This window comes from Petromyzon marinus, chromosome 19 (assembly GCF_048934315.1).
Source record: "Petromyzon marinus isolate PM22_M1 ecotype Great Lakes invasive population chromosome 19, UKy_Petmar_22M1.pri1.0, whole genome shotgun sequence".
NCBI lineage: Eukaryota > Metazoa > Chordata > Hyperoartia > Petromyzontiformes > Petromyzontidae > Petromyzon > Petromyzon marinus.
The window spans coordinates 12,488,271-12,513,855 of NC_133685.1; the positions used below are offsets into that span (position 1 = coordinate 12,488,271).

At 46.9% G+C, this 25,585-nt stretch overlaps 1 protein-coding gene, 1 long non-coding RNA gene and 3 other non-coding genes across 5 annotated transcripts; 4 read left to right on the forward strand and 1 right to left on the reverse strand.

Annotated features, from left to right (window-relative positions):
- The first annotated feature begins 550 nt into the window (after positions 1 to 550).
- Positions 551 to 8,915, forward strand: LOC116943831 (uncharacterized). The gene is made up of 7 exons (XR_004403004.2): positions 551 to 656; positions 2,660 to 2,763; positions 4,196 to 4,272; positions 5,066 to 5,127; positions 6,165 to 6,228; positions 7,673 to 7,745; positions 8,735 to 8,915. It is a non-coding gene; the product is annotated as an uncharacterized LOC116943831 (long non-coding RNA).
- On the forward strand, positions 3,414 to 3,549 carry LOC116944021 (small nucleolar RNA SNORA57). Its single transcript, XR_004403029.1, has one exon. It is a non-coding gene; the product is annotated as a small nucleolar RNA SNORA57 (small nucleolar RNA).
- LOC116944020 (small nucleolar RNA SNORA57) lies at positions 5,386 to 5,521 on the forward strand. Its single transcript, XR_004403028.1, has one exon. It is a non-coding gene; the product is annotated as a small nucleolar RNA SNORA57 (small nucleolar RNA).
- LOC116944019 (small nucleolar RNA SNORA57) lies at positions 6,425 to 6,560 on the forward strand. The gene has a single exon (XR_004403027.1). It is a non-coding gene; the product is annotated as a small nucleolar RNA SNORA57 (small nucleolar RNA).
- Positions 8,916 to 10,752: 1,837 nt separating the features above from the next.
- LOC116943830 (peptidyl-prolyl cis-trans isomerase FKBP9-like) lies at positions 10,753 to 25,349 on the reverse strand. Its single transcript, XM_032957067.2, has 10 exons — positions 24,608 to 25,349; positions 18,464 to 18,609; positions 18,127 to 18,316; positions 16,790 to 16,935; positions 15,635 to 15,824; positions 15,008 to 15,153; positions 14,078 to 14,264; positions 13,357 to 13,502; positions 12,790 to 12,953; positions 10,753 to 12,344 (listed from the first exon to the last, which is right to left on the reverse strand). The coding sequence occupies exons 1-10, from the start codon at positions 24,862 to 24,864 to the stop codon at positions 12,162 to 12,164; spliced, it is 1,755 nt and encodes a 584-aa protein (XP_032812958.2). The 5' UTR covers positions 24,865 to 25,349; the 3' UTR covers positions 10,753 to 12,161.
- Positions 25,350 to 25,585: the final 236 nt, after the last annotated feature.

Below are 25,585 nucleotides of genomic sequence, written 5' to 3' on the forward strand. Positions count from 1 at the left end.
TATTCGTTTGTTGTCCCATTAAAAACGATAGTCTCGTATAAGTGTTTAAAAAAAGTGAAAGACACCCTGTATATCATATTACGCTATACAGAGGGGCTATATATAGAACGAAAAGTGAACGTTTATAATTCCAGTTAAAGACCACCTCCGAATATTATTTGCAACTGATGGCGAGAGGATCGTACTGAGGTTACCCTAGATAATATAATCGATGAACCACTAAACAATATGCAGTAAATACAGTCACGATGTTTAAGCTGGACGCAGATGTCTCGTGACCGCCATTAAATTATCTAAAACGAATTACCTTGTAAGGTTTATTTAAAACAGGAAATAAATGTTAGGGTTTCAATTAATTGTGGGTCACAAGACATTTGGAGCACCCTGCACAATGCTAATTACTCACGTGGAGATATATTTTTTGTAAACTTTCCCACCCAATTACATTTTTAAAAATAAATATAAAGTAACATTTTGACACGTTCTTATAGCTAAAACAAAGTTTGTTTGTTGACGTCATTTTCAGTCGCGAGACTCAACTGGAAATGACGTCATTCGTTACGATGACGTCATGACGGGCCGCGTGTGTATATATAAATGTGCAGGGTGGCTGACACGCCCTTCTCGGTCGGGACTTCAAGGCCCTGGTCACCAAGGTACGGCGCTGCTGCAATCCGCATCCATCCGCTTCGTTACTCGCTGCATCTCGCTAAAATTCTCACCGCATGGGATGCGGGAGGTTGTCGTCCATCCTCGTACGCAGTCTCCATTACTTTTTATTTTAATTGTAATCGTGGGCGGTGGTGCAAGTGATTGGCGCTATGTGACACGATGATTGATTTGAGCATGTGGTCGCACAGGCGGCTAATGCGTTCATAAAGCCGCAATGCTCAATGCAGTGTCTGAGATTGTGGATAATGCGTTTATTGGTAACTTTTTTTTTGGTAGACCTAATAGTTAAAATGGGCTAATGTAAACTGAGCCAATGGCCGCATCGGACGGAATTGCGCCGAGTCTCGGGAGCTTAGCAGGAATTCGGCCTGGATAGCGTTCAGCAGGCTACCTCAATCCATGACCATTATGATGATGGTGAGCCTGGTAGGCGGAAAACTTGGCGACGTGCGGTGCGGAAGAAGTGAAACATGCATACAGATGGCAGTGCAGCACCATAAGGTTATTAATATTTCACACTCCCATGTTTACTGTATGTGCTTCCGGCCTCTAATCAAATCCGCACTGACCGGCGTGATGAAGTATGGTCAAATCCCAGCAAATGAATTGACAAAGGCTGAATGGCTGAACGTGCAAACGTAACCTGGAGATGCTTCATTGTTCCTGCAATCCTTAATGCAGATGTGATGGCAGTGCCTTGCATTAAAAAATATATTTTCTATAAGTTGGGTTCTTAAACCCAACGCATTGTCAACCCTGCAGGAACAGGAAAGATATGGAATTGGGCGACGTTTCGGACGGTAGCTCTTCAAAGCACGTTAATGGCATTGTTATTTATGACGAATGCGATTTTTATTTGCTTGTGCACCACTGCTAACGCGGCGACTCCAAATCTTTAATAAAGTAGCACTTGTTCGGCTAAAGTTATTTGTCAACGTGCTGCTCCCCACGCCATACAGGTCCTAAGATTGATGACCATGCTTCTTCACCTGGCTGATCCATTACGGTTTTGTAAAGGCGGAGAGAGTAGGGGGGGGGGTATAGAAAATTACAGCAACCTTTTGAATAAATCCCTTGTAGCGGCACTAAAATCGACCATGCTTTTCTGGAACCTCTCCCACTGTGGCGAGGTGACACGTGGCCGTAGCATCATCGGGCCTCTGCCACCCTGATGAAATCTCGTTAAATGTGATTTTGCTATCCAACTCGTGGTAGGCGGAATTTTGTAAGCCGGATGGCTTTCTTTAACCTTAAATACACGTACATGCCCAGCCCTTTCTCAGTCTGTTGCGAGATGAGGGTCTACACACGCTGTTGTAGGTCATGGTGGGGGGGGGGAAGTTTTTTCATACGTCACCATGCTGGTCAGTGCGACTTGGTAATGGCATGGGAGTAGATTTGGCAACATAAATTCCATCCCAAATTTTGTTTTGCTGAACTGTGCTCTGCTGCCAACCACGTGGCCCGCTGATATAGAGGTGTCGTTGGTATGCAATATTTTAAACCGGGATGCATTACATACATGGTAGTGAACTGACAAAAATTCTGCTTGAGTTGCAGTTATTGCAAATATTTGTTAGAATAAAATCTGGTGTGTCGATCTGATCAAGCTATGACAAATATACAATTTGCCGAGTGGTTGAATCTGAAGGAAAACTGCTGTGGATGCAGTGTCCTCGTAATTTCTCAAAATATCACAATCAGTCTCAAGTAGATGTTTTCAAAAATATTTTGGCCATAATCTTGCCTGCTGTACGATTACGTGGTGTGCAGCAGAGGTCAGTGCAAATTAATGTGCTGTACTCGACTGTCACAAACCCGCAGTGATCAGCATGGTGACGTTACACGCTCTATTAACATGCATTGCATGGGTACGCTCATCTTCCAGTAGCTTCACAAAATGGCTGTGCATAACTGCAATGTGCGTGCATTACAAAAAAATAGCGGTGCAATTTACCGTACTGTTTTGATTGCGTTGCTGTTGCAGGTGAAATGGCTATGCCTTCAGCAGCGCGATGCCGTCCCCCGTCGCTGGTGAAGTTTTTTCGGAAGTTGCCCAGCGGCAGATCCTTGGAGAGCAACCAGAAGCAGGTGATTTTAAACTTCTACGCATGGCTCTGCAAGCAGATAACCCAACAAGCCCTTGATCGAGGTGGTACGCATGATGGCGAGCCACCTGATGGGCGGTGAGGAAAGGCATTCATTTACCACAGGAAGCATGAGCTTCGTTATCCCAATGCACCGTAGACCCCTGCAGCCCAAAGCCAAACCCCACGCAGTTGTAAAAGCCAAGCCTCTTGGTAGCCAGTGACCAGACTGCACCTGAAATGTATGGAGTCCTGTCGACAGTCAGGCGGAAGATGCCCCACGGTGACATGCTGACTACCGAAAGTGCTCGAGTGTAAACAGGGATCCAGAGCTCCCAGGCCCCGCACGGCCGGCAGTGCAGCAGCTGATGGCCGAGCTTTGTTTTGTGACTCGGAAGGGAAAGGAAAGTTGGTTGCGGAGAAAGACGACTTTTGTGTGCCGCTGACAATAACTTGCTTAAAATTCACAAGCTACGCTCAAGTGGGAGTAACGCAGTCTCCCGTCACGAAACCGTAATAAGTAGCAGCTACCCCACACAGTTGGGGCCAGAGTGGGAATTTGGGTCATGCAAAGCAAAACTTGAAGCAAGATGGACGGTTGCATTTTCAGCTGATGTTAGGTTTTTGGCGTGAATGAAAAGTGTAGTGCGTTCACCTCCAGTTCTTGGCATGAGTGTGCTGTGCGGTGCGCATTTGTGGTATGTGAGGAGGCAGAGCAACTGCCAGAGTTATGCCTTCGGTGCCAGCGAGTGTCCATCTTCTGGTTCCATCCTCATGCACTGGCACATTGCTTGGATTTTCTTTGTTACATTTCATCGTGCAAGATTTTCAATGCAACCACAGGTTTTTGTGGTTGGAGTATGTATAGCTCTCCAATGTGTTTTTGTGTTATGTCTGACGTTTTGGCCCGAGTGTTAGGAACGTCTTTATAAAACAATGTTGCCTAATGTATAATTTAATGTTCAATTCCTGAAGAAGCTCCCAGAACATGCCAAAACAAACCGTGTACTACAACCTGAACATCCTAAAATGAATAGGTCTACTTCTGCGTAGTAAAAGTATCTTTATTGTCCTGCAACATTTCCCTTGAGGGTTGGATCGCGTTTATAAATGTGTCGTAAGCCCTCCACCACCCGACACAGCGTTATCTGGTCCGACACCATATGAGACTGGGCTCTAACAAAAGCTCTCTGGTGTGGACCAATCAATTTCAAGGACAATGCCACATTATCAGAGTGCTGTTTTTTGTTTGCATTTTGACCGCAAGTATTGTGGTTAATGTAAACATGATCCCTTGTAAAAAGGTGTCGGCTTTGCTGCCAGATAAAAGGGTAAAAAACTATTATCAAAAGACAAATAGTTCACTGCTTTAGACCACTAGTGTGTTGCTTTTGCTGTATTTTGTAGCTTGAGTAATTGTGGCGTCTCATTTTCAGTGGGTGTTACGCTGTCCTGGGTGAGGTGATGTAATGGATCGCATCCTGGGTTTGTGGACCAACCGTACAGTGACGTGGTAAGTCTAAACACAATTTTCGAGACAAAAACCATCGCGGTAATACACGCTCGCGTATTAGATGAAGCCAGCTTTTGTAGTGTGGTGAGAAGCTACAGTGCTATCGAGAGCCATGGGCAAACTGCCTCTCCTGTGATGTGATTGCACAAGGCATTTGGTCTGAGCGCACGGTGCAGGTTGTCCTTGTACACGGGCCCCACAGAGTCTTTCTGTGTGGACCCGTGGAAGGGACTTCAATTGTCGCTGTACGTGTGATTTCACTGCTTTTCTCTGAGGAGAGGCATCCCCACCTAAGGCTTCTGGTGTCCTCTTCAACATGTTAATAGAAGTATTGCTCCTTCATCGTCTTGTTTCGTATGGCCTATGTTGCTTTGTTGTGCAAGTTAATAACGGATGTAAAAAAACGCTGCTTTTAGCTGGGCTTTAAAAAGATGGTGCATAAGTCCATTTTGCCAGTTAAATTAAACTACCAATATATCAATTTTGAGTATACCGTTATGCCATCCCTTAGTGTAGTTGATAATGGTAAGGTGATAATCATGGGTATTCTCATGCCTGTATAACACTAATCTTGGGATATAATATTTTGTTTATACATTGGTCGATATTTCCAATTACGGCAATCCAATGGCGAGTCCAGTGCGTTGACCACTGCCACTTGGTTTGAATTGCGATGCAGAACGTTTCTGAAAAGGTCTTTTGACTTGGTCGTGTATTCATGGACTCATAATATGTTACTTGGCTGTATTTGGCAATCCCTCAATGAATTATGCTCTCTTTTTCTATCTTCCAGAATGAAAATGGTGCTTGAGTGGTAATGGACAGAGGTCATTCAAGTTGCAAGAAAATCTGCCGGTACGGACATTTTACCACCTGTTGGTTTTGGGAATGTTAAAGCCTGTGCTGAACATTCTGAGTGCGCGTACATGACCTCGGGTAATGGGACTTAAGGTTGTGAATCCACTTTGTATAGGTATCAGTTGTGGCTGGGTAGCTTCTGAAAAAGAGCTATAAAGCTCGGTGAGCCTTACCTGGTATAATAAAAATAGTATCCGAGCTGGGAGGAGAATTGAGAGAAATGTAGCGAGTCGTGTAGTTGGGTTGTGGAGGGCACCTCCAGTTCTTGGCATGATCGCGCTGTGCGGTGCGCGCCCGTGTAATGTACGGAGGTAAAGTGTCGCCCATTGCTATGCCTTCGGTGTCAGAGGCTTTCCCTCTTCTGGTTCCATCCTCAAGCACTGGTACATTTCCTTGCAAGCTCCTCGAGCAAGAGATGCGTCCCACTCACTCGTGTCTGTCTAGCTTGCCATCATGTTGGCCAGCAATTGCTGTGGGTCGCGTTTTTGGCTTTTACAGAGTGTGGCATAGGTCGAACTATTTGTCTGCACAGCATTTTATAGCAGGTGTGTGCTTTAAAATAAGGCGTCTCCCCATATTGTGGATGGTAGTAGCTACTCATTTTCTTTAAGCTAAGTAGAGTTTTAAACAAACCCTGCTTTTAATTGACCTATGAAAGACTTATTTTCAAGCCCTAGACCTGTTTCAAAGCCCCCACTCCATTGCATAAAAAATACCAATATATCTATATTTTGGTTATAATGCATCTTCATAGTTGATGGTTGAAGTGTTACTGACAATGGGAGTGTATTCTCCTCGTGCTTCTACACCACTGTCAGTGTAATATGAATGTTTTAGTATTTAGACATAATTGCCTTTGGAAATCTCGACCTTCCAATACCGAGCCGAGTGTGTTGACCACAATACTTGCCAGTTGATTGACGATGTGGGACTTTGCTGAAAAGGTCTTGTGACTTTAACGATAATTTTGATAAGCACATTTTTATTTACCCACATTTTTGCAACACTTGATTGTTTTTCTCTTTGTTTTCCAGGTTTAAAATGGTCGTTGTACGATGACGAACAATGGCCATTCAAGTTGCAAGAGAATCTCTGCTGGTACAGACAGTTTACCATCTGCAGAGTTTGCCAATATGCTCCACCGTCACAGCCTGTGCTGAACATTCTGAGTACACTTTACCTACGAGTGTTGACCAATGCCTGCATGTTGAGGGCCTTTGTTAATGGGGACTAAGTCTATTGTATCCTATCGAGGAGGAATGTAGCGAATCGTGCCGTTGGGTTGTGGAGGGCACCTCTAGTTCTTGGCATGGCCGCGCTGTGCGGTGCGCGCCCGTGTAATGTACGGAGGTAAAGTGTCGCCCATTGCTATGCCTTCGGTGTCAGAGGCTTTCCCTCTTCTGGTTCCATCCTCAAGCACTGGTACATTTCCTTGCAAGCCCTCAAGCAAGGGATGGCATTCCACTCACTCGTGTCTGCCTGGCTTGCCATGTTTGTCAGAAATTGCAGTGCATGGAGCTTTTGCCTTGTACAGGGTGTGGTAAAAGTGAGGAACCATTCGTTTAGACGAATTCTAGCAAGGTGGTGTTCCAACTTTGAACCGTTTGCTTGGACTCGTCTCGATGCACATCACACAGGATGCTTGTACATTCCTTGACATGCGCACACTGATTACAGCGTGCTCGGCTCACATTTTTACCTTGAATTCGTTCTCTTAAGACCGCCAATGTATTCTACAAACTTAAATTGCCCCCTCTAGAGATATGTTGAAAGGTGTGAGTTCCAGTAATAGGTTTTTACCCTTTTATCTGGCACCAACACTGACACCTTTATACAAGTGAATGTTTGCAATAACCACAACACAAGCAGTCTAAATGCGAACAAAAAGAGACCACTCTGATAATGATATGCACTGTCCTTGAAATTGATTGGTCCACACCCGAGACGGCTTTTCTTAGAGCCTAGTCTCCACTGGTGTTGGACCAGATGACGCCAAAAAGGCGTACAACTCAAAACCAGCGCACTATCAGAGTATTGAGAGCTCGGTAAGCATTTACATTATGAGACCTCCTTTGCCAGTAGCAAGATATAGTAATAGTGTTGGTGCCAGATAAAAGGGTAAAAACTATTACTCTATCTTGCCACTGGCAAAGGAGGTCTCATAATGTGTGCGTTCCAGTCAACTTAGTGGCTATTTTTAATAGGTTCTCTTGTGGGTCAATCCATCAGTGTGGGACTTATTTTACACTCCTGTTAACTGGTCTATACCTGATTGTTGCTAATGTGGGATGGCATTTAACTCCTTGCTTTCAAATTTAAAATGTTATTCCAATCAACATACCACTAAGGTATATAATCAAAGGACAGTGCAATATTAGTGCTGTATTATGCTTTGAATATCTATGCAACCAAACTTCACTGACCAGCATGGTGAAGGATAGTCAAATGACCCGAATGGCATTGGGAGTCAACTCGTGCAGCAGTGGATCGACGCACTGGGCTTGTTTGAAAAAAATCTTCCAACCTTTTTTGGTCCAAACAGGAGAAGGTGGTGAGATGAAAGCGGACGTCTCCACAGGCACGGGCTGCCCCTCGCCTGCGGCTTGTGATGACCTGTAAGTGACGCCGTTCAAGTCCTCGTCTACCCTTGCTGCTAAATAGCCTTGGTTTGATCTGCACTAAAGCAATGCCGTCTTATGTCTGTGATAATCCTCCTACTAAGGCATGCTTGCACTACCACGTGGCAAGTTGTGTAAGAGAGGGAGGCAGAGGAATTGGCACAGGGGCGCTGTTGCCGTCTTCGGCTGCTGGGTGCTCTTGCCATAGCCCCCCTGGGTTGCGCCACTTGCCAACAAATCATCGGCAGCCTCGAATACTGCAGCCAAGTAGTTTGCCATTGGACAAAAGTTGTGTTCTCAGGCACGAGTGGGGAACCTTTTCCTTGCCGAGGTCTGAATAGGACTTTAAAATAACTTTGGTGGGACTACACGTTAACACACATCCATGGCATCCAATAAAAATGCCAAAAGTTACATGTGCGTTGACCGATTTTTTAAGAGGCTTTTGTAGTGGCAGAAGACGTGGAAAATATTCCTCTCTAGTGGCTATAAGACACTTGCAGGTTGTTGTGGAGAGTTTTTTGGAGTGGTAGGGATGGCCACAGGCCAATATAGTCACAGGAGAGACGTTCCCACGACTTTCCTCAGGATAGGACCTCCAACGCAAAGTAAAACAGGCTGGTGAGCCAGTCTATGAATGGAGCATTCAAGAAGGGATTCAACATACATTTGCATACGGAAATCAGCATGCAGGATGCTTGCATTGGGTGTGTGATTGCATCCACCTGTCCCCGTGATCTGGCTCGTACATAGCAATTGACACATTACGTTAAACATTAGTAACAAGGGTGGAACATTTTGCGGTTTATTTTTGGGCCTTGTCTACTCTGATAACCGATGGCGTAGTTTCCAGGCATCGCGATAAGTAGCCCAATGGTTAATGGTGTTATACTGAGGTTTATCAAAGGAATGCAGTAGTAACAGTGCAGGATGTATTTATGTTGTTTGTGTTCATGTGCTCTCTTCCCCTGCCATCCACCCTGCAGCAAACATGGATACAAGGAGCAATGAATCCTGTGGACGAACGTGGCAAAGATGTGCAGTATTTACTCCAAGTCGAACGCAGTGTATTAGATAAACATGTAATTTGAAGTCCCAACCGGTCCAGTATTTGCCTCGTGGTGTACTTGTTATCAATAAAAGAAAGTGCAAAGAGCACTGGCTGGATTACTGTCGATTGTGTTATTTACAAATAAGTGATGTGCATATACATGTCAACTGGTTTCAACGTTTTACATTTTTCCTCAATCCAAATCGGCTGTGGCACGTTGATTTCCACTTAGAACCCAAATCTATTGCACCCATCTGGTGTCAAGAGTAGCCCAGACAGTGTGTAATAAGTGGCTCCGACACGGTAAGAACTTTACGTTGTTTATTAATAAATCTTCGGTACAGCTTGGTTGTCTGTCTCACTCCGGATGTTAAGCCACCCAGGCAGCTTCGCTGCCCCGTGCCACGTGACGCTCAACCCGCTCGCTAACACGCCACTGGCTGACGGCGCTGAGCGGCTGGAGGTCGAGCTGCCACGTGGCCGATGGAGATGGCGGGGCAGCAGCGACGGGGAGCTCCTCTTGATCTTCAACACTGACCCCGCACCTTGCTACGGCCCCTGCTTAAATGTGCTCCACGGTGGCTAAGCGCTGCCTCTGGCCACGCCCCTCCTGGAACTTTCGGGAACGTTCCAGAGGCTTCCCGGGTGGATCCGCCCCTCCACCTTTGCTCCAGATATAAACCCTACCATAGATAAACCATAACTGCATAACAAGTAACGCCCAGGAGATGGTGCTCTCATTACAATTGTGAAGTCTTGGCGTTGAATATCTTCATGCTGGGGACATTCCCTCCAATTTACATGCAAAGGGTTCCAAGTATAATATGGCTGCATGTGTATTTCAATGGTTAGAATTTTGGGTGAATTAAGTACAAAAAATAGACGATGGGGTTATTTTATGTAATCGTGGTTGAGTGCGCGAATATTTGCTGTAATTTGAGAAACTGGTTGAGTTATTGGTGGCCGAAACCCAGGATTGAACTTTGATCTCCGTGATGCTGGATAATTGTTCCAGTAGAAAGAGATGATCTTATGTAACGGTATAATCTGGACTCTGCAGGCTGTGGTGTTCTTGCTGCATAGACAGTGGAGAATGCGAATAAAGTATAATTAATCCACTGAGTGGTTTTCACCTTTTTTGGTGTGATAACCCTCCAAGACCACTTGTCCCCATACCCCCCCCCCCCCCCCATTACCCCATCCCCTTTGCACAATCGCTTTGTGCCCTAGTTGCTGAAAAAAACTCAAACTTTAGAGTTTCTTTTAGCTACCATAACTGCTAAAGCCAACCTTAATTTCATTAAATGCCCCTAAAATATAAGAATATAGCAAACCGTTCTTGGAAAGTAGTTAACTTTTGGTAGGTGCCACTTGTTAATTATTGTTGGACAGTTTGGGCCAAAAGCCAATTGTCGGTTAATTTTAAAATGGTTGCAATTGCAGTGGGCAAGACCGTATTCAAAATAAACTGATGACGTCCAGTACGGGCACTGGCTGTAGACAACTACATGCTCGGGTTATCGAAGTGACATGCGGCTCGAAGGATGAAGTGACACGGTGCTGTGGTGGGATTTTATCTCCCTTGCCTGGTGTGCAGGTCATGGGTTTGCCTATTCAGAGTTTCAGAGTTTGCACTCTCCCTTGAGTGCCATGAAACGTTATCCATTTAGAAACCGCCATTTGGATTTGGCTACTGTAAATTTCCAAAAGCTACTTTGAGCGATCTAATAGCTCAGTGGGCTTTACTTGGTAAGTAAGTTTTAGTTTACCATTAGCATACATCAGATACAATCCATTAGTAATGTATCTTATAGCCATGCCAAAACCACTGAAAGGGTTGTCCTTCCCAGAGAACCACTTGGGCCCTCGTGGCGCTGTTTAAAATATGCAAATTCATTGCAAAATAATGTGGAACTTTGTGAAGGTGTACACTTTTGAGGCAACAGAATGGTGTGGGACGTTAAAACCATACACTGTTTTATTCAAGGGTAGGCACTTTAATTTGGTGAAATAAAAAAAGGTTCAATGTTGAAGAATAACAGAATTAATGAGAAAAACACTTAAAAGAGTGCCCATCAAATGTGGGCATAAAGCTGCGCATTGCTACCTGAAACCCAAACGACACTCGGATTTCACAGAAATGTTGCAAGTTATTTGCATAGCACACAGACCTATACACAGGGGTACAACTTCAGGATTGCCACAACAATGGACACATCTGCAGAAAATAGCAGCTGTGACCTTTTTTTTATAACACTGGCAGAAACTTCACTCGTGCAAACGCATGAAGTAGGCTCCGCAAACCGCACCTTATTTTTTTTATACTCCATTAATGTTTCAGCACCTTTCATCATAGCAATTTTGAATCCACCGCTGGATAAAGGCCAAATTCGCCCATCTCCGCTCCGGACTTTTAACTGAAAATAATCATGGACATTCTGATATTCTGACATTTCACATTTCTGCCAATTTTTTTTACTGCATTTGTATTAAAAAAAACAGCTGGAGTCTGAGAGACACCTGCAGGATTGAGGCAGTACAGCAAGTAGATTGCTGAATTATCAGTGCTGAATTTCATTGTTCTCCCCTTCTACTAATAACACCACATGCAAAAATAAAAAAATTGGACAAACTCCCCACAGCAGAACCCTTTTGAAATATTATTTGGACACAGGAGGCTTCCCATGTAAACAAAAAAACCCATGAATACATCTTTAACGATGCATATTTTTAAAAGACCATATTAAACAAAAAAAACCGTATTAAAATATAGTTTTAAAAAATGGTAACATCGCACGTGGTTTTGAATTTTCCACAACATGTCCAACAACTCCACCTTCCTCGCCCGTTGAAACCGTGTTTAAATATCGTCTATGAGGCTCTAACATTTCCTAACCACGCGGACTCCTCAATACAGATATTAAAGGCATTGGGAGGTTAAAGCCTGCGTCGATACTTGGCACATAATCTCCATTTGCATTTTTTAAAATGACCGATCGCTCCACCGTTTGCGACATCTATTTCTGCCAGGAGAGGCACGTTCGAGTGAGACGGAATTACATCGACGGTGGCTCCGTGTGGCTGAAGGACAGACTGATTACAGCTGCTGGGGGAGGTGGCACAGCCAGAGCAGCAAAGCCGTAGGGAGGGCGGCAGGATGGCTGGAATGGGCGGGCAAACGACTGCGAGGGCAGGGAAACGGGAGGGGACCCCAGGAAGGGAGAGAGGGTGGGGGAATAACTGAGGGTGGGGAGGATGGGGGGTAGGGAGGGTTGGGGGGGGGACAGGGGGGAACATCGCATTGCTTTCTGGGGAGAGATACAGGCAACGTAGCTCGTATAGTCTCCTCCTCCCAAGCCTCATCACAGCTCATCGTGGTTCTCGGCATCCTCCTCCGCCTTCAGCTTGAATTCCGGCGCCGTGATGCGCCCGTCCTTGTTGCGGTCCTGGTTAGTAAACATTTCACCAATGACCTTGTCCGGATCCGAGCCTGGGGCGAGCCGCCCCTTGCCGGCCGCCACCTCCTCCTTGAGGTAGACGGTGAACTGCGCATACGAGAGACGACACAAAGGGAGGAGGTTAGAGGTTAAGAGGGGGTTACAGCTCTCCCTCCTGCCGAAAGCTCAGCCTCCCTTCTTAATTCTTGTTCCATTAAGCAACAGGCAGTGCAGCCGTTCCTTACATGCATAGGGGGTGAACACGAGAGGAGAATGCATGATGCAAAAAAGCAGACCATATAGTTACGAATTATGTTTAGCATTTCAAATGTGTTTAACATTAACATTGACTCGGTCATGCCCCTCCCCCCCCCCCCATTCACAACATTGTAAAAAAATAACAACCGATTCTTCGATCAAATTGCAACCCCAAATCACGATGGTTTATCTAAATCCACAGGGTTGGAGAGAAGTGCGGAGTGGTCAATCATTACACCTCTAATTAACGAGCTCTCTCCTCCGCTATGCCGACCTGCGTGTGATTGTATCTCACCTCCTCCAAATTGACATGGCCATCTTTATTGCTGTCCATGAGCTCAAAGAGGTTGCTGGGCACATCCCCGTCCCAGATGAAGAGGTATCCCTCAGGCAGGCCCTCCTGCAGAGCCACGAGCTCCAGGTCAAACACGAGCACGGCGCTCCCTGGAACGTCGCCATCTGCGAGGAGACACCAGGACAAACGCGAAAACGAGCATTAAGTAGAGGCACACACCCCATACAGGCGCAGGAAACGAACGCACGGGCAGCTAGAGCAAATAAAATTATTAGCACGGTTGGCTACGTATGGTACAAAAGAAGTTCAACATACATACATATAACTGGGTCCTGATAACGGTGCCAATGACACAGAGAAAAATGGCATGAATACATCACGTGACGAATGATGTCACATGGCCATCCAGCAATTGCTAGTTATATTATGTGGCCTGCTGCTAAATGCAGTTGAAGAGAAAAGTTATAAGACTCCTGCAAAGGTGGCACGAGGGGGCGTGTGGGTAGGGAAACGAGTAAAAAATAGAGGTGAAACCAATCTGTGCGGCACTGGTTTGAAATCGCTCACCTATGCCCTGCTCGCCATATCCCAGGTGCGGAGGGATGATGGCCAAGCGCTTTTCGCCGACACACATTCCCGTGAGCGCCTGGTCCAGCCCCAGCACGACACGGCCACTGCCCAGTATCAGGTCGTACGTCTTTCCATACTTGTGTCTGTCCCACGCGCACACGTCGGCACAGTGTGTGAGTGTGCGCAGAAAACAGAGCAAATACGCACGCAGGTGCTCAGCATGTGTGATCACATTCGCGCTCTTGTCCAGACACTGCTGGATGAGAACCTCCCCATGCTGCGTCAGTGGTGGGAGGTTGACCGTATTTCACCACGATGGTTGGTGTGAGTTGGTACGCAAACACTGCACGAGATATTATATGGACATGTATAGCCCGTTTGTCAATCCACTACTGGACGAGGGCCTCCTCACACTTTGCAGGCTGTGGGGAGTTGGTCAGTGAGGGGTGATGAAGGTGTGGAGCATAGACGATGGAGTTTGCTGCACTGCCCTCTGCTAACCACCACCAAGCCCCACAGGAGCCATGAGCAATCTGCTGTGCATGGTGATCACCTATTCAAGTACTATCCTGGCTCAACCCTGCATGGCTTTCGAGATCTGGTGAGACCAGGTGCATTCCGGGTGACTTGGGTCATAGGCCCGGCCGGTCATGTACTTAGGGATTAATCCAAAAGGTGCCACGTGCCCATCGTCCCGTATCCGCGCATGTGCCCTCACGAGGAGTCGAGCGGTGAGCCGTCCATGTAGGTCCCGTTGTAGTGCACCTGCACCAGGTCTCCCTTGCGCGACTTGCGGAAGCACTCCTCCGGCCGGAAGTAAGAGTCCGTCTGCACCTCGTCCTTGGGGTTGTGGAAGTCGATGAGGTTTATGTCGAACACCAGCACGGCCGAGCCCGGGATGGAACCTTGCGTGATTCAGAGACCCAAGCAGACATGACGCTTAAGATAACCAGTTGGGGCATGCTAAGCCTCTTGTTGTTTCGATGAATTCGATGTTTTTGACTAGAGCAATGACATTGAGGAAATCCAACCGATAAACATTAGCAAGTGCAGAAATGAGCGTGTTTGTCTAGACCGCTGAAAATACGAAATTAAGCAACAAGAGAACGAGTGGGACAAGAGGTGGTGACACTGATGGAGAGGATCCAAGAAAGATGGCCCCGGCAGTTTACACGCGTGCTCAGGTCTACGCGCGTGCCCAGGTCTACGCGCGTGCCCAGGGGTCTACGCGCGTGTCCAGGAGGGCAACATATGCGCTGGGTTGGCATAGCGAAGAAAGATATCAGACAAAAATGGCGACAAGTAAAATGTGAAGCTGGTGCGAGATAGAAATAGGAGATATCAGCCCTATCGTCTGGAAAATTAGGGGAATTAATGAAGGAGAATGTGGTCATAACCGGGCCTGAAATTTCCCTACCAACGCAACAGGCAAAAAGTAGGCACACAGCTCATCCTAAGGAGGAGTTTGTGGAAAAGGGGGTGGGACATTTATGTATCCGGGCTATCCCTCCCCACCATTACCCTGCATCATTAATCGAGAGCTGACTGTACATTGTAGTGTTGCCGCATGGCGGAAACCCTAGCCAACAGAGTGTACCGCTGGACGGAAGCTGCTGAAGCAAGGTTGTGTTCCATGGGCGTGTCGTACCTGTGCCGCCCTCTCCGTAGCCAAGGTGGGGCGGGATGGTGACGATGCGGCGCTCGTTGACGCACATGTCCAGCAGCCCCTCCTCCATGCCCGCGATGATATTGCCCAGCCCCAGGTAGGTGTTGTACGTCCGGTTGCGCGAGTGGCTGCAACGCAAGCATTAGGCTCAATTCCAGCTCTAAGAAATGGAGCTACAAGCCCGACTGTCACGTGATATCCGAATTGGTACCGGGTTCGCTCTAGACCCCAAGCTGCACTGACCAGCGTGTCAGTGAAGTATAGTCAAACAACCCCCCCATGGCTGATGCCGCATGCCATGCCCTTCGATAAAGGACTGCGCATTTTTTTTATTTGTTACATATGTATGTTGAACTTCTTTCGCACCATGTGTAGACAACCGTGCTAATCGGAGGTACGGGGGAAGGACAACAAGCTAAACACAAAAAGCAGTTCTAAAGAAATTAGTTTTCAATCTAGATGCTCTAAAAGTGCATAGCCCCAGTGGCTTTATTGGATGGAAGGGCGTTCCAGACTGCCGCAGAAGCGTATCTAAAAGCGTGCGATGGTTGGGGTGGGGGGGGGGGGACATCCTGAGTGGCACTGCGAACACTGTGACGAAGGTCGCACCTGGAGTCGAATGGGGTCCCGTCGAGCAGGGTTCCGTTGTAGTGGTAGCGCACGTAGTCACTCGACTTGGTCTTACGGGTGCAGTTCTCGGGCAGGAGGTACGTCTTAATGTCCACCCGGTCGTTTGGGTTGTGCAGGTCCAGCAGGAGGACGTCGAACACGAGGCTGGCCTGCGCCGGGATCACGGGGTCTGTGCGCGTGACGCCGCAGTAAGGAGACGAGACGCACAAAACGCAGCACAAGGATTACGGGCAGAAACGCCGCCAGCGTAGAGTTGGCATTCTCACCCCGTGGTCAGCATAAGCGTGCACAACACAGGAGGACATGTAGATGTATAGCTGTTTTGTCAATCCTCTGTGTGGTTCAACTCTACTGAGCTTCTTTTCGAGACCGCATGATGCAAACGCAACGCCTCTCTGTTTATATGCAATGAAGGGCTATTGCTCGAAATGTCATCTACTCGTGTTACTGACAAATGTGTCGAGTTTCTTTCTTATTTGCCTTTTCCGAGATCTGATGAGATCAGGCACAATCCAGGTGATGGGCGATCGCCATGCGTGACACAGGCTGCTGCGAGGATACATTGTGAGCAGAGGGCAGTGCAGCAATTTCCACTGTTGTACTGTGCTACATCCCAACGTCTGTGCTCCCCAACCTTCACCAACCTGCACTGACCAGTGTGAAGTATGGTCAAATAATCCCCATGACACGCACTAAACGTCAGACATCATGTTAGACAACATGTGGTACAACCCAAAAACACACCATAGAGCTATAGAGGGCGCATGTGTACCGAAATAAAATTAAGAAAAAGATCCCCCCACATAGCCTTGAACAGATTGCTGCGGCAAGTGCTGTTAGCGAGCACCTCTGAAGGCTGGCACGGCACACGAGGGGGTGGGTGGCCAACACCACTGTCGGCCACCTAAGTTTCCCCAGTGCTGATGTTCACACACCGCACCAGGTATTTATTTAAGTCCGAGTTGACCTAAAGGAAGCCCAGAACCGGTTCAAATATTCGCCACTGTTATTGGTCAAGAGTGAGAATTGAACTCGGCTCACCGGGTTTGCAACACAGTGCGCTAACCCACTACTCGACCACTCCCCAAACTGTAATACACACACACAATGAGACGGTAGGGGCCATACGCTCACCGTATCCAGACTCTCCGTAGCCCAGTTGAGGCGGGATGGTAACAAACCGCCTCTCGTTAACGCACATGCCCAGCAGGCCCTGGTCCATGCCCGCGATGAGCCAGCCCATGCCCACGTACGTGTTGTACGTCGACTTGCGGGTGTAACTGTAGAAGGCACAGCGCGACAAGTGGGATTGGATTTTGATTTAAAGCTTTCGTGACTGCAGGGATTCATATTCTTGGTTCTTTCGGTAAAGTCACGTAGAAGGGAAACAATAAAATAATAAAAATATATAAAACAATAAAATTCTCACGACGTTTCGACTGCAACACAAGCAATCATCATCAGGTGTGAAAACTACAAGAAAATTTGAAAAAAAAACCCGCCACTTTTTTCTAATTTTCTTGTTGTGGTTTTCACACCTGATGATGATTGCTGAACCTTGTCTATATCCATAGACGTAGACAAGGTTCAGAACATTGTTAAAAGCTGTGAGTTGGTCACATCACATGCATGCAAAGCATGATGGGAGTTGTGCCTTCCTCCTGACTTTAAGCACACCTTTTCAGTGTTGTTATATCTCAATAATGAAAATTGGTAGCCAAGGAATGCAATGCATTCAAGGGTACATCAACCGACGAGTTGGAGCGAAATGAACTCAGATACAGGTGCTTGGTGGATTATTACAGCACAAGGTTGTGAAAAGTGGCCGGCAACTTGACGTCTTTATCCAGCAGTGGATTGACATGGCTCGTGATGATGTTTGGCAAAGGATGAAATAATCTTCGTGCCATCCATGTGCAATTTCTTTAATACAGTTGCTTCATCCTAAAAAATGCTAATTATACATTTACTCTATTTAAAGGTGAGGTCTTGGTCGAGTGGCATTTAATTAAACACTTTAGCTAACAAAAGTAAAACAGTAACATCTTTTTGGGAGTTAAATCGACCCTTGTATATTTTAATCACAGAAAGATGCATGCGAGAGAAAACAGAAGTGCAGCAGGTAGCTGGGTGCTTTAGGGTCAGAGGTCAGAGTACTGAGCTGGCAGTACTGGGAACCTGAGTTTGAATCCAGGTATCAGCCACTTGTGGTTAAACGGGGTTTCTCAACTATAGCAAGTTGATAGTTTCAACTCGGTCACCGATGACTGTACAAAAACCATAATCTTACATTTTGGTATTTCACTTTATCTGGTACACCAAAGTACACTTCATTCTTTACAGGGCCAGCTGCCACTGCTGTCCCTTTGACTACACTGCAGAAGGGTGTTGGAATTATTTGAGATGAAATATGATGCGAGGCACTCTCGAAGGCGCACCGCAAATGCAAAACGTTAAATCCTCTCCCTTACCTGGAGTCGAAGGGTGTGCCGTCGAGCAGTGTGCCATTGTAGTGGTAGCGCACGTAGTCGGTGGACTGCACCTTGCGCTCGCATGGTTCGGGCAGGGAGTACGTGTGCACGGCCACCTTGTCCTCGGGATTCCACACATCCACGAGCAGCACGGAGAAGAACAGCTCCGCATTGGCTGGGATCGAGTCGCCTGCACATGTGAGAGACGGAGAGAAAGAGAGGAGGGAGATCCAAAGCGCTCGCCCGCATGTCCACTATGCAGCACAACCGCGAAAGGCCGCCGCAGTGGTGCACCGAGACGGTGTTTGCCCGAGTGTTGCGTGCGAGTGGCTCGTACCGAGGCCCTCCTTGCCGTAGCCGAGCGCCGCAGGGACACGGATGGTCCGCAGCTCGTTGACGCACATGCCCAGCAGACCCTGATCCATGCCGGCCACCATCAGCTTCTTTCCCACAAACATGTTGTAGGTGGAGCCCTTATCGTAGCTGCACAAGATAGCAGGAGCAAAAAAAAACAAAATATCTTATTGAGTTAAAGTGTTCCTTTGAGAGCACTACGCCGCTGCTGATTTATCCAAATACGTCTGTCCAACATTCCGCGTATGGCTGAAGAAACCGTAATGAGTGCAAAGATAAGCAATGTATAAAATAAAAATCACCGAAATGTCTCCTTTGCAAAATGCACGTGCGGTGTTTGAGAAAGAGTGACCTGCCCTGGAGAGTGGCCAAAAAAACATTAAAACGAATGAATGCTCCCTTGAGACGCCTACTGACAGAGTGGTGAATGACGATTTTGTTAAATTACCTTCATGCTGTACTCCTTTCTATTTTATGGAATGTTTGTTTTCATCATCATTACTATAATCATACCACTATTGTTAGAATGAAAGACTTTTGCCAATGATTCCACTTTCAATTCGAAAACTAAAAGTAGTACACATTTGAGCCCTTTCTGTCCGTGGCAGCCTTCATGTATTTACAGCTATGGTGCAAAAGACATCTCCAAAGCTATGATTCGCATATATCCAGGTAAATACTGTAGATGTTTTTGCGCATGGGTGAAACAGTAAAGGATTTTAATAAAGATTTGTGTATTTATAACTACATGAGAAATAATTTAAAAGCATATTTTACAAGGAAGACTGTGGTGCAAAGGCGAAATGACAAACATGTGTGAATTCATTGATTACAGACCTCGGCATTTTAACAAAAAAATACACGCTTTACAGCCATTTGACAATTCACTGCTACATCATGAAGGCGTGCAGATGCCATTTATTTCACGAGGGCTCAGTTCGACAAAATTTCATCATTCTGTGTAAGTGAAGGGAGGGTGGTGTTCATGACCTCTGCAGATGTAACAAATCACTGATGCTAGCTGTGACCCAGAATACAACTCGGATCACCGGGTTCATAATGCAGTGCGCTAACCACAGCGTTACTGCTTCTTGGCAGAAGGGGACCTCACCTGGCATTTTGCCTAGAGCCTTCAATAACTATTTTGGCGGCCCTGCTAGGCAGCTTCACTGTATGCCCATGCATTGATATGTCACCAGGACACACGAGGTTCACAAAAAATATGTTAAATAATCCAGAGAAAAATATAATGATTGACATGAAATGATTAGCACAATATCTTGACCTCATGAAAAAATGGTGTAGCACAAACTAGTAAATGTTATTTCCCACTGACTGTGGTCCTGGTGTTGATCTTACAATTCTATGACAATAGCCATGGCCAGAATCAAACTTTGTCTCGCTGAGTTCATAGCAGAGTGCTAACCATTGTGCCACAGCTCCAACCTAACATTCCTTCCGTCTAAGTGAATTAATGAAATAAAGCAAAGATGCGTTGCTTAACGGAATTATGCATTGGATCTTTTTTGGCAAGGGATGTAGTCGTCTGCCGCAGGCATGTCAGACCCCCTGAAAAAAGGAGGGCTATGGGGTGACTTCCACATGTGAATCCCAGTGGTGGGGATGGGCGCTCCAGGCCACCAGATGGCCCTTAGCGATTGGCCAGTGAAAAGCAGCAATTTCTACTGCCACGTTGGTGATATATTCCACCCACTCCGTGCCCTCAGAAAACTGCTACGTGGCCCAATTTCCTTGCAGACAGGGCACCCAATTTTGCAAATAGATATAAACGATCTTTATTTATAACTATTTAAAAAACGTATCTGTGCAATTTTCAGTGTTGCATTATAGGTAATGACATGTACAATTCTCTCTCTTTTGTATCTCCAGTTTGAAAAAGAAAAAAGCTTTTCTCCCACCGGCTTCCAGGCCTGTAGACTTTTGTTAACCAACTGTATGTCTCAACACAAAAAAAAACATCTACACTGGTTTCACTATTCGGAAGGTAATCAACAATACATAGAAATACCGTGCAATTGATTCAGCTGGATTTCCCACTGGCAACTTTCTGGAGACAAAGGCGTTATGGAGATATTGGAGCAATTGCTGATATGCATTAATGATGCTGAATCAGTGTAATACTTAGTAAATGGTCTCGTGACATGATTGCAGGTTTGTATTAAGGATGATGTCGGGGTCTGCTATGTTCGACACCGAGCGACTTTTTGAGAGGTTCGTTTGGCGACATTTCAACTTGCAGGAGTTGGCGACAAACATCAACGCACCACCAAACACCGGGGGGGCGGAGGGGAGAGGAGTGGGTGGCGATGTTAAAAAAAAGCTGCCTCGAGTTTGGAAGACGCAGGGAAAGGAAGGGACGTGAGTGGAAGTGGTTGACACAAACTGCAGGGAGATTTCGGTGAGGGAAGCGGTCACGTGCCCCAATGGCACGTAAGTTGCAAGCGCGACTCGGAGGAAGAATGTTTGGAAGTCTCAGAAGAGGCTTGTTGCGGCAAGTTTTGGCTGATTGGTGGGCCCCCTGGCTGTGTGTAGCTGCATTGTGGTGGATGTGTGTCTCCTTTGTGCACTGTACTTCTTTACTTCTTGCCAGCGACTGTACTGCAGAAATATGCGAACAACGTAGCATGTGTAAATTGTCGATCACACTGCTGCGTGTGTCAATAGTGTATGCACGTGACATGTTTAAGGCTCTGACGGTACTGAATAATACTGACGCCTTTTATTAACATTAAAATACGAGCGATCCGTTTATAGATACCCCGCTGGTTGCGAGTCGGATAACTCACCGACGAGACATGAGCAGGGTATCTATAAATGGATCCAAGTTGGAATCAAGATAATAAACAATCCCGTCCCGACATAGCAACTCTGCAACTAATAACAATTGAATCCACTGCTGGCTGGATTAAGGGCCTCCAATCTCGCCGGGGGCGTTGTTTGACCATACTTCACCACGGTGGTCCGAAGGATTTACTCTGTGTGGGTTCTAGCCCGGCCAAAAGACAAAGATCCCCCGGGTAGCCTCTTAACATACTGTAGGGGCAAGTGCTGAAGGTCGGACACGGGGCAAGAGGGGGGGGGGGCAGCACCACCACGCCCGACCGCCTTTGTCTCCCTCGTGGCGACGTTTACAACAACACCGCACCAGGTGCTCATTCGAGGCCGAGTCGACCTAGGGGAAGCCCAGAGCCGGTTCAAATAATCGGGAATGGAACTCGGGGTCGCCGGGTTCGTAGCGCTAACCACTACGCCACCGCTCCCCGGCCACTCACATCTCTCACACACATCTCTCTCACACACACAGAGAGTGACATAACACACAGAGAGGGGGCACATAGAGAGACATAACACACAGAGACATAACACACAGAGAGGGACACAGAGAGACATAACACAGAGAGTGACATAACACAGAGAGAGTACATAACACAGAGACATAACGCAGAGACAACACAGAGAGAGACATAACACAGAGTGACATAACACAGAGAGAGGGGACACAGAAAGACAACACAGAGAGACATAACACAGAGACATAAGAGACATAACACAGAGAGACATAACACAGAGACATAACACAGAGTGACATAACAGAGAGGGGACACAGAGTGACATAACAGAGAGACATAACACAGAGGGACATAACATAGTCACGTAACACAGAGGCACATAACACAGAGACACATCACACGGAGACATAACACAGAGAGTGACATAACACAGAGTGACATAACACAGAGTGACATAACACAGTGACATAACACAGTGACATAACACACAGACACAACACAGAGGCATAACACAGAGACATAACACAGTGACATAACACAGTGACATAACACAGTGGCATAACACACGGACATAACACAGTGACATAACACAGTGACATAACACAGTGACATAACACACGGACATAACACAGTGACATAACACAGTGACATAACACAGTGACATAACACAGTGACATAACACAGAGTGACATAACACAGAGTGACATAACACACAGACATAACACAGAGTGACATAACAGTGACATAACAGAGAGCTATAACATAGAGATAGACATAACACAGTGACACAACAAAGAGAGAGGGGACACAGAGTGACATAACAGTGACATAACAGAGTGACATAACACAAAGAGAGACATAACAGAGTGACATAACACAAAGAGAGACATAACACAGAGTAACATACCACAGAGAGAGGGGACACACAGAGAGACATAACACAGAGACATAACAGAGTGACATAACACACAGAGACATAACACACAGAGACATAACACACAGAGACATAACGCATAGAGTGACATAACACAGAGAGAGGGGACACACAGAGAGACATACCACACAGAGAGACAACAGAGTGACATAACACACAGAGAGAGGGGACACAGAGAGATAGGGAGAGGACATTTTGCAAGTGCGCATGTCGTGTGCGTCTGCCTGTCACCGACTCCGCTAAGAGTCGTCAAACTTCTTAAACGTCTCTGGTTCAATGGGAAGAACATTTTTAATTTTTTTGTTAAGTTTCACGCTACTAACACATTCCTAAAAAAAACCACACCAGTTGCGAGGAGGCATATTATTGTATTAGTTGTTCGACGTCTCACGACGTGAGGGCAATGAACAGATGTGACTAGTACAACAAGAATATTGTGTACACAGTCACTGCACGCAGAACATCAGCGGCTGCTTGCCATCATCGATCCACTGCTAGATGCACCTTCCCCTCAAGCCAAACAATTATTAACCATTTTTTTTAAATCAGTGCATATTCTCTCCCAGCTTGTGCCATCATCGCTCACACCGACAATAGTACGGGTACTATTAATATTCCTTATTTTGTCTGTCCACTGCTGGATGACGGCGCATCTAGAGCAATTAACGCGTAACTTTAAACTCTACGATTTATAAAGCGACGACACTTAACGCGTAACTTTAAACTCTACGATGGAACAAAATGCGAGTAGCAGGCTGCGTTTTGGTGGTGGTGGCGGGAGGCTCATCCGTGAGCGGGGTTGATGATGAGTTTGTGGGGGTTGATGATGAGTTTGTGGGGGGTGATGATGAGTTTGTGGGGGTTGATGATGAGTTTGTGGGGGTTGATGATGAGTTTGTGGGGGGTTATGATGAGTTTGTGGGGGTTGGTGATGAGTTTGTGGGGGTTGGTGATGAGTTTGTGGGGGTTGATGATGAGTTTGTGGGGGGTGATGATGAGTTTGTGGGGGTGATGATGAGTTTGTGGGGGTGATGATGAGTTTGTGGGGGGTGATGATGAGTTTGTGGGGGGTGATGATGAGTTTGTGGGGGTTGGTGATGAGTTTGTGGGGGTTGATGATGAGTTTGTGGGGGGTGATGATGAGTTTGTGGGGGTGATGATGAGTTTGTGGGGGTGATGATGAGTTTGTGGGGGGTGATGATGAGTTTGTGGGGGGTGATGATGAGTTTGTGGGGGTGATGATGAGTTTGTGGAGGTGATGAGAAGGCGCCGCATCGCCTGGTGGTTGTTGGTGGTTGTGGTTGTTGGTGGTGGTTGGTTGTTGGTGGTGGTTGTGGTTGTTGGTGGTGGTTGTGGTTGTTGGTGGTGGTTGTTGGTGGTGGTTGTTGGTGGTGGTTGTTGGCGGTTGTGGTTGGTTGTGGTTGTTGTGGTTGTTGTGGTTGGTTGTTGGTGGTAGTTGTGGTTGTTGGTGGTGGTTGTGGTTGTTGTGGTTGGTTGTTGGTGGTAGTTGTGGTTGCTGGTGGTGGTTGTGGTTGGTGGTTGGATTGTTGGTGGTGGTGGTTGGTTGTTGGTGGTAGTTGTGGTTGTTGGTGGTTGGTTGTGGTTGTTGGTGGTGGTTGTGGTTGTTGGTGGTTGGTTTTTGGTGGTGGTTGTTGGTGGTTGTTGTTGGTGGTTGTGGTTGGTGGTTGTGGTTGGTGGTTGGTGGTTGTGGTTGTTGGTGGTGGTGGTTGGTTTTTAGTGGTGGTTGTTGGTGGTTGTTGTTGGTGGTTGTGGTTGGTGGTTGTGGTTGGTGGTTGTGGTTGGTAGTTGTGGTTGTTGGTGGTAGTTGTGGTTGGTTGTGGTTGTTGTTGGTTGGGTGGTGATTGAGAGATGATCGTCTTACCTGGAGTCGAACGCCTTGCCGCCCTTCAACGTCCCGTTGTAGTGGAAGCGCACGAAGTCACCGCCCTGCACCTTGCGGGAACACTCCTCAGCCGCGTTCACCGTCTTCACCTCCACCTCAGCCGAGTTGACCGTCTTCACCTCAGCCGCCGCCTTCCTGCCGAACGCGCCCGACACGGCCACCACCACCACGGCCACCACCAGCACCAGCAGCAGCTTCGTCACCGTCGTCACCGTCGATCCGCCGCTGATCGCCATCGTCTTGTCGTCTTGTCTTCTCGTCTTGTCTTCTCGTCTTGTCTTCTCGTCAACCAAGGGAGGAGGAGGAAGAAATGGAACCCCGCCCGCTAACTCTGCCGAACGGATTTTGAGATTTAGCGGTAACGCGCTTGGAGTGGTTGTTGAACTTTCACACACACACACCCCTCTACTCAAAAGCAACCCAACTTTAATTCTAAAACAAACTTGTATTTGATTTAACCGTGAAACACTTTATTTGGAGGCAACTCAAACAATGTAAAACGTTCGCTCTCCTCCTCCTCTTCCTCAGTTGAGAGGTTTGCGGGGTTTTTTCTGCGTTGTTTTTTTTGCTGGCCGCTCGGTGTCGTGGTTTTCTCGAGAGGGAGCGAAGGCGTCGGCGCTGGAGGGGATGGAGGGGAAGAGAAACGAGGGAGGGGATGATGATGAGGAGGAGGAGGGTTGGTCATGGGCGGGACTGATGGGAAACCGGAGAGAAGGAGAAGCCACGTCTCTGAATTCTTTGCACGGTTAGGGCTGGGCCCCTTTTGGTACTTCACTGTATTAGGGGGCAGAGGCATCATCCCCCTTCCCCACCAGCGTCTCTCTCTTGCAACAAAGTTGCATCGTCCCGCTAGATTGTGGGGACTCCCAACCATCCCCTTGTATGTCAATGTTGGTCCAGATGTCTTGTGACCTAGACACCACCTCCCACCCCCCCCCATTCAAGTCTATAAAAACT

Excerpts from the sequence above, each read along its gene's own strand:
- LOC116943830 (XM_032957067.2), bottom strand. The coding sequence starts at position 24,864 with ATGGCGATCAGCGGCGGATCGACGGTGACGACGGTGACGAAGCTGCTG. Across the intron at positions 15,154-15,634 it reads GGGACCCCATTCGACTCCAG|CCACTCGCGCAACCGGACGT; the intron begins GTGCGACCTTCG and ends CTTGCGTTGCAG. Across the intron at positions 12,345-12,789 it reads GCCATGTCAATTTGGAGGAG|TTCACCGTCTACCTCAAGGA; the intron begins GTGAGATACAAT and ends TCGTATGCGCAG.